This window comes from Neopelma chrysocephalum, unplaced genomic scaffold (genome assembly GCF_003984885.1).
Source record: "Neopelma chrysocephalum unplaced genomic scaffold, ASM398488v2 Primary Assembly neopelma1_143, whole genome shotgun sequence".
NCBI classification, from domain to species: Eukaryota; Metazoa; Chordata; class Aves; order Passeriformes; family Pipridae; genus Neopelma; species Neopelma chrysocephalum.
Window position 1 is genome coordinate 657038 of NW_020897805.1, and position 11747 is coordinate 668784.

The 11747-nt window shown below is 47.9% G+C and overlaps 1 protein-coding gene across 5 annotated transcripts; it reads left to right on the top strand.

Moving 5' to 3' along the window:
* Positions 1–370: 370 nt before the first annotated feature.
* CUEDC2 (CUE domain containing 2) lies at positions 371–11455 on the top strand. Of its 5 annotated transcripts, none has more exons than XM_027700224.1 (9): positions 371–438; positions 1187–1315; positions 4381–4474; positions 5318–5461; positions 5780–5841; positions 7272–7405; positions 8234–8404; positions 8732–8793; positions 10487–11453. In XM_027700224.1, the coding sequence occupies exons 3-9, from the start codon at positions 4401–4403 to the stop codon at positions 10695–10697; spliced, it is 858 nt and encodes a 285-aa protein (XP_027556025.1). In that variant the 5' UTR covers positions 371–438; positions 1187–1315; positions 4381–4400; the 3' UTR covers positions 10698–11453. The 5 variants fall into 5 exon arrangements, with proteins under 5 accessions (XP_027556025.1, XP_027556026.1, XP_027556027.1 ...); XM_027700225.1 differs by lacking the exon at positions 371–438 and adding an exon at positions 702–1046; XM_027700226.1 differs by lacking the exon at positions 371–438 and adding an exon at positions 702–888.
* Positions 11456–11747: the final 292 nt, after the last annotated feature.

Sequence of the window (11747 nt, forward strand, 5' to 3'; positions counted from 1 at the left end):
GGAAACAGCCTGCTCGTAGCTTCCAAGCTCCGCGGGCGGCAGCTCGGGGCGATTCCCTGACAGGGCTTCGGCTCGGGAGAAGCGCCCCGAGAGACAGTGCAGCTCGGCCCAAACATTTGGAAGTGTGCTACTTTCATCAGGGAACGTGCCCCTTGCACTTGGCAGGGAGGCCAGTCCCAGCGAGCCTCTCCCGGGGCGGCTCCGCCAAGGGCCACCCCGGCGCCGGCCCCCTCAAAGGCTGCCCCGGGCCGCCCTGTCCCCGCCTGCCCGGCTCCTGCCCACAGTCAAGATGGCGCGCGGGCATCGCGGCAGCGCGCAGTCGCCCTGCCCTGCTCCGCGCGCCGCCGTGGCTGGCGGCGGGCGCGGCCACGTGACGCGTTCAAGCGCGCCGCGCGAGCCCCGCGCGCAGGGGAGGGCAGGGAGCGCGCGGGCCATCAGGTGACTCCCCCCGGCGGCGGCGCGCGCCCGTCACCGCCCGGGACACGGGGACCGGGACACGGACACGGCCAGGGAGCCCGGGAGGGAGTGGGGCTTAACTGCGGGGGCGGCAGCGCGGGGGGCGGCAGGCGGCCCGGGCGGCCGGGCAGGGTGACGCGCAGCCTCCGCGGTGCGGGGATGGACCCGCGGGGTGAGGGGGGCTCGGTCCTCGCACCGCGAGTGGCGGGTACGCCGCGGCCTCGCTGTCCAGCCCTGCCGAGGCAATCCTCGCCCGGCCCCGGGGCTGCTCAGCCGGTGTGGCCGCTCCAGGGGCAGCAGCCGCTCGTCGCACTCTGAGTGGCGCTCTTGGGGCTCCGGCCGTGGGGACCCGCCACAGCACGGACACCCAGCAACGCTCTCGGGGCTGTCTCCTTAAATCCTCGAGAAACAGCTCCTGCTTCGTTTGCCACGGTGATGAGGCCACCAGTGCCTTTGGATTATTTGAGTGATGTGCAGGGACCGCTGCTGGCCTTGATACAGAAACTCTAGATGTTGAACATCTCGACATGTCAGTGAATTTGAAGGCTAACAAGCACACTATTCTCACAACCCAGTTAGCCTTCCACAGGGTATATTTTATTCAAAAAAAAAGTAAAGCTGTACCATATGCATTAGAGGAAACGGTCACAAGTGACATAAAGATACCAGAATACAGTGTGATTCTCTTGTTCTCCCACTCCAGCTAATTCAGCTTTCCTTTCCCATAAAGGGCTTCTTCATTCATGGCTTGGGCCAGGCACTCATAGGATGGACCATCGACTCTCCTGCAGGCACTGAAGTGACTTCACAAACACTGGCTGTGAGCGAAGGTCCTCACACAGGTGGCACGTCTTCTCAGGTAAGGGCTCCATGTCAGCAGAGCACCCCAGTGCAGCTGTCCAGTGTAGATCTGAAGGGAGGGGAAGACTCTGGCCACTAGCATTACTGTTACTGTAATTTACTGGGACTAAGTTCCAACAAAAGCCTTATTTTCATTTCAGAGCATTAAGCAGTTAATTGTGTTAACAAGCACAGTGACCTCAGCCTGCTTTCCCATAGTAACCACACTGTGAAAGTCATTTCAGAGACTTCATTAGCAAGACAAACAAAAAATGGAAGCAGTGAAATTATGTCTGTAAGGTGTTACTTAGCCTGGAAAATTTTCTTTTAGGCCAGCAAAGTCTGAGGAGGTAAATAGTTCAGTGGAGTATAGCCATGGCTGGTTCTCTGTCCTGCTGATCTGGCTTTTGAGAAATTTCCTCTGAGGCTGTATGTCACAGGTTGCACTGAGAGGGCCTTATATGCCAGAGAAACACACTTCCCCAAGCACAGACACACTGAGCAGCATAAGGCATGCTTTGTGCTTTCTCAGAACAAGTTTTCAGAGAGCACAGTGAACCATCCCTGTCCCATTACTTGGGCTACATGAACCTTCGCAAGGTGTTTTAATCAATCCCTCAGCCAGATCAGATTTACCTGTTCTGAGAAATATCCAAGGCATATAACACCCATCTCCTTCCACTTGCAGAAACCTCTAGTCACTGGTAGGCAAATTAATGATCTCATAAAAGTTGATATACATCCAAATGGCAGTTCCCTTTAGCTCAAAAACATTTTCCTAAATTGCTCTTCTCAAGTCTGTCTTGTTAATATAAAGTCCAAGGCACAATCAGTCATTCCCATCCCATCACATTGACTATTTGAGAATCATTACTGAAGCTTGAGTTGAAAGAGCTGTCCAAAATGTTCTAGCTGTATGCAAACATTTCAGATTTTCACCCTTTTTGAGGAAGGAAGATTTGTATGAATTGTAAGCAAACTTTTCTTGAATATAGCATAAGTAGTTATTTTATACAGCAGAAGGATAATGGTACTTTTAGAGAGATATTATTCCTACATCTGTTTTACCAAAAAAAACCCCTACATTTGACAGTAACATGTTAGGAAGGAGAATGCAAAGGTGATGGGGATTGCTAGGTTCTCGAGACTTGATAGTAGCTTGGGAAACTGTTCAGTTACTGGTCAAATATCTAGCACAGAAAATTAATAATTTTCGCATTCACATTTTGAGAACTGATACAACTTTTCTCTGCCTGAGGTGAGGAAATACATGTGCCACGCAGTGTTACGTGGATCAAGTAAGCAGTCCTGATATTTCAAACCAAGCTTGTCTTAATGAGATGACATACAGTGCTCCACTGCTCATTCTTCAATAGTAAACCCCAGTGTTTAAAGACTGCCAGAAGAATAACAGGGATTTCCAAGACCTGAAGGTTTCTTATTCTGACAGTGCAAAACTGTGAGGCTGTAGCTGTGAACAGAGCAATAGAAGTATCATTTCTTTATTGTACACTTTTAGAAATAGATTCTGTGCAACATGTTACACAGAGCCCACATTATAACAAGCAGAATTGCAGAAGAACTTTCATAGATACATTTGAATCAGCTGACAACTACTGTAGTGAACTTAAAATCCACATTGCAATTACATCTGGAAGTTTAAAACTATGGTAACATCTTTTCAAGAGAATTGAGCTCTCAGGAGACTGATTTCTCCTGCCTTTGGTTTTTAGATCAATCTGTGTATTGTAAATCATTCCCACACAAACTGGGCACAAAGGATAAGCTCTTCTAGTGAATCTCCCCCTTAACTACTGCAGGTCACCACTAGAAAAAGTGTGGCATTTGAAGGTATAATGCATAAAGTGTTTCAGTGTCCCAAATTACGTAATTCTAAACTTGTCTGAGTGCCGTGGGGTAGTTTTGTTTATATCCTGCTAGCTCTGAAAGTCTCATCTCAGGAAATGCCAAACCTTTTTTGATTCCCATGGAAACGTGGGAATTGTCTGTCAGCAGCCACATGACTGCTCCATGAGTTCTGTGTCGAACAGACCTGGTCATGTCCTAGCATGGTTGAAATGAGGGAGCTGCACTGCTGGGAGCATGTTGACCTTTGGAAGCTCTCTGGCCAACGACCACATCAGTTTCTCTGTATGCAGGGCCAGTTCTTCCTCAGAAGAACTCAGTGCTTATACCAGGAGTTTGTCCACCCAACAGCTTTGTAGACCCCAGTGGGAAGGAATGGTTAAGGAACAGCTTTTCTCCACCCAATTCAGTCCAGGCTCAGTACTGATAGCTGAAGGAAGGCTGTGGGCAGCCCCTTTCTGCCATGGCTTCTGTAGGAGCTCTGTGATTCTTAGAGCTCCCCTGAGTTTTGGGTTATCAAGCGCCCCTTGTTGTAGCTGCATCAACTGTAGAATGGCTCATTTACCAAGCACAACAACGGGCTCCTGTTTGGGCAGGATTCCACTGGCAGTCTGTGCCTGACCTGGAGACCTTTGATATTTTGGCTGGCAGACTAGTCATCTGTGCCCTGCTTGGTATTTCCCTGTAAAATATGCTCTAGGTTGTCCTTTCTTTAGGAGACATTACTCTTCCTCCCACTCATTCCTGAGTCAAGTCCAAGCATTGCTGCAAATGCTTTTAGCTGGAAGGTCCACCCCTTTCTGTACTGGGAGTGCAAATCCACTACCCATTGCTTCCTCACCAGACAACACAGTGTTCCCGCTCAGAAGGTGTCCCTGAGTCCCTGCAGCTGGATACATCTGCATTTCCAGCTTTGCTTCCTGGAGGTAACATTTTAAACGTACAGTACAGCTGCATACCTCCAGCATCAACACAATCAGAAGAGGCCCAAGATGTTGGGCTGCTTTGGGCTGGTATTTCCAGTGGATCCCCATACTGCTGCTTTTTATGGATGTTTTTGCCTGCTGTTACCCAGAGACGACAAGACATTGGAGGCGTTTGTGAATTGTTCTCATCAGAAGAGCACATTTGCCTATACCTGCATTTTGATCTTGATATTTTGATCTACTTCTTGCCTTTAAAATTACATGGAGTTTTCTTTTTCCTCCTCTTTTTTAGAGAAAAAGGCTTAGAGAGACATGGAGCTTGAAAGAATCATTCGAGACACACTGACACGCTTCATCCAGTCCCACATCCCTGCAGCAGATCTCAGGTATGTTGAGATAGGCAGATCCAATATCATTGTTCTAGCTTGAACCCTGTATTAGTTGTCCCTCTGCGCATTATATTGAACTCTGTAGCTTTCCCGTACTTTTTGTTGCTTTTCTTTAAGCCAGATCCAGGATGCAGGTAATTTGCACAGGCTCTGAGAGGAATGCTTGAACAGCTATAGTTTAGCATTGCAATCTAGCAATGTCATTTCTTTGATGACCAAGATGATTAATTTCCTGTCCAGTAATACCCATTAGAATATGGGATTTCCTTCATTCCACAGTGCTCCCAAAGGGCATTCTGAGCAGGATAATGCTACGTCAGGGCTCTCCTATTTTGAACTCTGCCTACATGCAGAGATACAGCTGCCTTGAGGCTGGAACACAGCAGCTGGTTTTGCAGCTGGTGCCAGTAGTGACACAAGTGTGGAGAGCAGCAAGCAGAGAACACTGCATCCCACAGAAAGTGTAGCTTGACAGCATATGGTGACCTCACCTGAAACGCCAGTCAGCATAGTCAGTCAGTCAAGGGTTTGAGCACTTGGGATATTTTGGTTAGCTCAGCTGAAGCACCTACAGGAGCCTCTGGGCACAGAGTCTTTCATTCAGTGCTGCCCAGGAGGCAGAACTGCATGCAGTATTTTATCTGTTAATGCTTCCCACTCAACCACTGGCCACCTGCTACCTGGCTTTACTAGTGGTGTGTGCCCATAAGATACACTCCACATAGGTCCTTCTGCTGCCATATTAAACAGGCACGAGGTTAGGGGGAATGGGGATGTTGAGAGAAGAAAAACTGGGCCTGTTGACACTGCTGCCATGTCCTGTCTTCTCTCTGTCTCCAGTGGGATGGATGATGTTTTCTTCTCTTATATCACGGGTGTCCTGGAGGAGCTGGGCTCACCAGAGTCCTCTGAGGAGAATTTTGACATGGACACCTTTGTGGAAATGATGGAGGCATATATCCCTGGATTTGCAGAAATCCACAGGTATGTAACTGTTGCTGCTTTTTATGTGCATGTCACGCACTGAGGGCCTGGACCCAGGCCCCTCAGTACCATAAATTCTTTTGTTATACCCAGTTGAAGATGTATTAGTACCAAACCTGTGCAATTAAGTCAGTCTTTGCCTGAATACACAGATGCTAATCCCAGTATGGTTTGCAGGTAGGTCCTTGGCCATCTGAAATACCAGTTGATTTTATTGGGCTTCCCTTCAAGCCTTGTCTTTCTATAAAAAGGTCGCCAAGTAGGATTGGCTAGTGCTTTTATTTCTCACACTAATAATACAGCTTCTGTCTCTTGCAGTGGGGATGTTTGCGAAATGATGTTCTCCCTCTCAGAAAGGCTTGGTGAAGCTCGCAACAAAGGTGAGTTACACAAACTATTTCAGCACAAGAAGGTATATTCTGTACACGTTTTCAGTCTTCATATTTGGAGTTGAGCAAAGTCACAGGATAAAATACAATCTTGTTTGCCACAGTTAAGATCTCATAAGGTAGCCTGAATTGATTGACAGGGGTTTTTTTGAATGTTTAGTCAGGTTTTTGATGTCAACACATGGGAGCTTGGAGTCATACGGAATACTGTCCAAGACATACTGGAGTGAAAAAACACATGATCAGTTCTCCAAATACCTCTGTTGAGATCAAATCGAGAGTAACAAAGAAGAAATAGCAGACACAGGGCTGCTTGTTGAAATTATGCTGTAGGTTGATTCTGAAAGTGAGGATTTTTGCCTGCCTCTGATACCCATCTGCCTAAGTGGCACTACCACTGAGAAGCCTTTATCAGGTGCATCATCAGAAAGAGTATCCAGCTGAATACATGTATCACATCTAGACTTAGCATCCTCAAAGCTCACTTCCCATTCATCCATGGACCCTGACACAGATGCAATATGAGTGATGTGCTCTGTCCTGCACAAGACTACACTATGCCAATGACCCTTTCTAACCTCAGCATTCACAGATCAGCTGGACTGCTCTATCAATCAGCCCCACAGGTGCCTCCCACTAAAGAACAGACAGGTTGAAGTGCCTGGATATTAAGCCTTCCAGGACATACAAGTCTGGGTTTTGCTTGTCTAGTAACATCTTTGCTGTCTTGCCAGAAGGCTACACAGTGTAGAACAGACAGTCCTGTCTTTTATCTTACTTGCTGCTTTCTTGAACTTGACAAAATCTACTGTTCTGCTCTGGTATCCTGCATCCTACCCTTTGAGGATCCTGATGTAGCCAGAGCATGGAAGGAAAGCACCATTCCAGTCTTAGATAGGACAGAGAAAAGGTGAAATGATTTTTCTTGCAATGACAAAAAAACAGCCTGTAAAAAAGAGATGCATCAGAGTAACCTGATCTGCTGGCTTGCATGCAGTCTGGGGACTACCACAGTGTATTCCCAAATTTAAAATCAAAACCACACCTTATTTCAAAGATAGAGCAAACACCAGGGAAGTCTTAGAAATGTAAGAAAAATATCTTAAGTATCCACAACCAAAGCACTAAAGAACCAAGAATGGAAAGGTAGATTGAATTTGCAAGCAGCCCATGCCCTCTACAGCCTGGAAATGCAGAAGTCGGGCACTCCAGCATGTGCTAGCACTGCCTTCCTGCAGGTCAGTCTGAGCAGAGCTGCAGCTGTCCTCACTGAGGGCAGAAGGAACAGTAGTGCTTCCAAGTCTTGTCACGTAAGAGATTTGCTTTGGCACATGATCCACTAGCAATCTAATGCCAACAGAAAGCACAAAGCTCTAACCTTAGTGGGACTGTTCCTCAGGAGATATCAATGTGTCTTTAAGAAAAACCTGGCCAAAAGGCTGTGGAAAGCAGGAGTGAAGCACCCTCTGAAGACCTCACCACGGGCCAGGAGCCTGGAGCTGGAGCCTGCAACGGGGAAAGGCTGTGCACTGTAACAGACGGAGCCAGGGCCCAGGTATGAGTACCCTGCAGAGGAGCAGGAACACTGGGGACAGTCACAGAGCACTAGGCTACCAGCACCACCTGAGGGCATTTTCCAGCTCTGGAAGGAACCACAGCATAGGCGGTGACACAGCATCACTGTGTCTGTGATCTGATTGTATGGCCTGAACAAGACTGTGTCAGAAAATTATGTGCTGACAGAAGACTATGCGCCAATGCTCTGGCTCATCCTTTCCAGCAGCTGGAAAGGATGAGCCAGAGCAGTGGCACTGAGAGCCTGTCCCAGTGCCCTCAGAGATCCCACAGCACTACAGCACCTGCCGTATATCTCCCACCTTCCTCCCCTATGCTCTGTTTGCTCTTTCTCCAGTACTGATCTATTTCTGCTCTGCAGCATTCTGTATCCACAACCTTCTAGAAAATGCTGCTATGGCGATTCCTTCTGCTGTAGCCTCAGGTCAGTGTTTAGCAGCCCCTTCCTTTTCTGATCAAAGCACACATAACTTCACAAGGTGTGCAGGACTTCAGACATTTGCACCACAGTGTCCAGAAAGCTCGCTCCTAAGGAGACACATAGCATGGCCACACAGATGAGTCAGTTCACATCAGCCCTACTTGAAAGTAAGTTGAAACACAGAGGGAGCAGATTAAGGAAGAGTAGAGGTTTGTCTTTTCAAGGATACATTTCCCTGTTAGCTTCAGGAATGGGATTTAGCGACATTTGTAAGGAGAGAGAGCCTTCAGCGAAAGGCAAGCTGAATTTCCTGACAACGAAAAACCAGAGGCCCTAGCCCTCTCCTCACTGCATCCTCAACTTACCGTTGTCTCTTACTCCAACTAGGAAGACGATGACTTGAAGGATGGGTTGGAGCTGCTACTGGAGATGTTCCCAGCCTGTACCGTGAGCCAGGCAGAGAAGGCTCTTGCCATGGCCTTGGGGAACTTGGAGGAGGCAGTGCAGTTAATTGTGGAGGAGAAGGTGGAAATTGGCCCATCAGGTGTGAGTGTGAAGGTACTGTACTCTGACCTGGGTGGCAGTGGGCCAAGGAGCAGAGCAGAGCTCAGGGGACACAGGCATCGCAGCTGTCTCCCACAAGCAGGAGCTTTGACTGCACAATGAGCCAGGAGGATCACCCAGAATAACAGCCTCTCTCCCTCCCCTGGCTCTGTTAGTATTAGGCTGTGCCCACAACCAAGCAGCCCAGTGGAGGTGTGGCTGGCACCACTTTCCCGCAGAGGCTGGAGTGCTCCACCAGCAGCTGGGCTCACCAGGCTAGCAGGGGGTAACTGTATGCTCCACATGTTGTGCTGTTCATACACCCACCTTGTCTCCTCCCAGGAACTGGCACGGCCCCGCAGAACACCCAACCACGAGGAACTAAAACAGGTTATCCTACAGAAGTAAGTACCCAACAGCAAAGAACCCCTCATTTTGCTCCCCGTAAAGGAGGAGGTGGCAGTTTGGGGAACAATGTGGTCTGTAAAGAACTTGGGCTGCAAGATGCTCAGTAAGGAGGCTGTGAAACTGATTTGGGTATAGCTGAACACATCTAAACACAAATACAATCATCATCTGGAGGGGAAAAAAAAACAACAACCAACAACTACAAAAAAACCAAACCAAACAAACAAAAAACCAAAACAAACAAAAAAACAGGTTTGGTATTTTTAGAGCTCTAGCACAGAAACAGGTTACCTGTACCAGCTGGGTCACAGCACTGGCTGTGTGTGAGGTTTCAGCCTCTGCAGATATAGTGTAAATCACAGTACTGTTGGCTGAGGTCCTGGTTAAAGTTTCAAGGCACAAACATCATGCTGCAGCTCAGGTAACAAACACATGGTGATTTGTAGAACTACAGCATTTGTAGAACTCATTCATACCTCTGTCCTTGGAGACAGTCCAAACAAGGCTAAAGATATCTTTAAGAGGCTGTCTGTACAACAACACTGAGAAGATTAAATCTCAATTGCTGAAGGTGAAAATTCAGTGCATTTAAAGAAACCTCTCTGAAGTCTCCCCGTAGGCTTCTTGGGAATGAAAGTATCTATAGATTGGTTTACCTATATTTATTTCTAAAAGCATTTAATTCTCAGTAAGAGAACCTGCACTGTGGTTTCATCGATCTGCTTTAAGATCTCAGCTTTCATGAGCAGGCAGCTTCCACACATCTATCCAGCCACATCTTTTCCACCACTTTACATTCTCCCCAGTGACAGAGTAACCAATTGGTGGGCTAGGAAAGATAAAGCAAGGCAGAACAGCATCCAGGCAGAAGTAGCAATCTCTGTCTTTGCCCACCTCCTGTCCAGGCTCAGGTCAGAGTGACAGGTGAGGGAACAAAAAAGCACCAGCTGCTTGTTATGTTTCTGAGAACTTCAGTTTAATAACATTTTGGCAACATCCTGTACTTTAAACATCACTCAAGCACAGGTACAGAGAGCAGATCGCCATGGCTGAAGATACACATGAGCAACTATACTAACTACTGAGGGAGCAGTCACGGTCAGCTGTGCTAAACCAGCATCAAAATCTCAGAGAGTAGCAACTCAGCAGTACAGCAAGCAAATGCTTGGACCCTGATGTTTCAGTCACGTAGGAAATGAGGTGATGCTTTTATGAAGTTGCTTCCAGCACAGGCCTGTTTCATAGTCAAGTAGGAGATGGAGTGTGAAAGAAACACCATCGTTCAGAGCAGAAGCAGACAGATTGGTCCTCTAATCTCACCTGTCTCCTTTGGCTGCCATCACTTGGACTGAGAAGGAGCAAAGCTGCCCTAATGGGAGAGCACACCTGACCTCAGCACCTCTCTCAGTTCTGCAGTGGCTATCAGCACTCTCAGCCACCTGAGTTTTCAATACCTTTCACATACAGCCAAGGATGCTACTCCAGGAGAATCCTGCTGGATTCTCACCAGAAGGATGACACTTCTTGCCCGTTTCATCCAGATGGGAACATCAAGTGCTCTTTGCTGCAATCTACACACATAGGACACATTGCACAGCCACAAAGGCTCCATCCAGAGGAGAAGGAATATAGGCTGTGAGTAGCCCCAGGCAACATAACAGTGTTTACTAAATGCTTCTTGTGTTTCAGATACATGATGGTGGATAGTGCAGATGATCAGAAAACACATCGGCCAGCTCCACCCAAAGAGGTAAGCAGAGCAGTCCCAGCTCACCAGCAGTTTGAATGTCCTTTGTTACAAGGTTTAAAAAAATCAGGGTGCAAGTCCAAAAAGCAAGAGGGCAGCCAAAGGCAGGATCATTCACAGAACCTCTTACTCAAAGAGAGAAGATTAGCTTAGCTAAGGTGCTGCAGGGTCTGTCAGTTCCTACCATTCCTGACTACTGTGGCTCTTGCTCCCCCCCATCAGACAACATCCTTTCCAATTTTGGCCAAGATTCCCAGCACAGGTGATGGTAAAGCAGCCCACCCACCCACCCACCTCCCAGAGTGCAGTTCTGCTTCTGCTTGCCCCCTGCCTCTCTCAAGCAGTGTGGCTGTCCATCCACTTGTTGTTAATGTCTTTCCTCGCCAGGCTCCCAAGAAGTTGATCCGCTATATCGATAACCAGGTGGTGAGTACAAAAGGAGAGAGGTACAAAGACATCAAGAAGCCTGAGAGTGAAGAGATGAAAAGAACCTATATCAGCCTAAAACCAGCCAGGAAGTACAAGTTCCACTGACAGCCAGGTTCTCCTGCTCTTCAGCCTTCCACCTCACCGGCCAGGCATGGCAGGATGGACTGTGGTGCTAGGAATGAGGGACTCCTCCACCTGCCACTAACTTGAACTAACCTGGGAGCCAGGACACTGTTTTCAGCTTCCTCAACTAACCTGGTTGACAAGGAGGAGACTTCTCTCCTTGTGTAGCTATCCCTCTGCCTCCAGGGGCACACTGCAGTGGCTCTCTGGGGCCTGGCCATTCTCTGCTATATATTGCATGGGACATTTTTAGATCTGAGATGTGGCTTGTGCTTTTGCAGCAACCTTTTTAACAAGTCTCTGTGCACTGTTGCTTTGAGTGCCAGTATTAATAAAGATGATGTGAGTTGGTGTGTAGTTCTGCCAGAGCATGCACATGCTTTACAGACACTATCTCCAAGCCCTCCTAGGGCCAAAGAATCAGGGTCATCCTCTCTTGCTCTCATTACTCTCTTGCATCATGTTCACCACAAGATGTGGCTGCTGTTTGATTAACTGCCTAGCAGATAACAAGGGCTGAGGCTGAACTCCAGAGCTAGACTCTCCTTGCCAACATAACCTGCAGCTCTCCACAAACTTCAGCTGACAGTAGAGCCAGTGCTTCTGCCATTTCTTACCACTATTGAGTGCCAAATTTCCAGCCATGCCACA

Excerpts from the sequence above, each read along its gene's own strand:
- CUEDC2 (XM_027700224.1), top strand. The coding sequence starts at position 4,401 with ATGGAGCTTGAAAGAATCATTCGAGACACACTGACACGCTTCATCCAG. Across the intron at positions 8,405-8,731 it reads CATCAGGTGTGAGTGTGAAG|GAACTGGCACGGCCCCGCAG; the intron begins GTACTGTACTCT and ends GTCTCCTCCCAG. Across the intron at positions 8,794-10,486 it reads AAACAGGTTATCCTACAGAA|ATACATGATGGTGGATAGTG; the intron begins GTAAGTACCCAA and ends CTTGTGTTTCAG.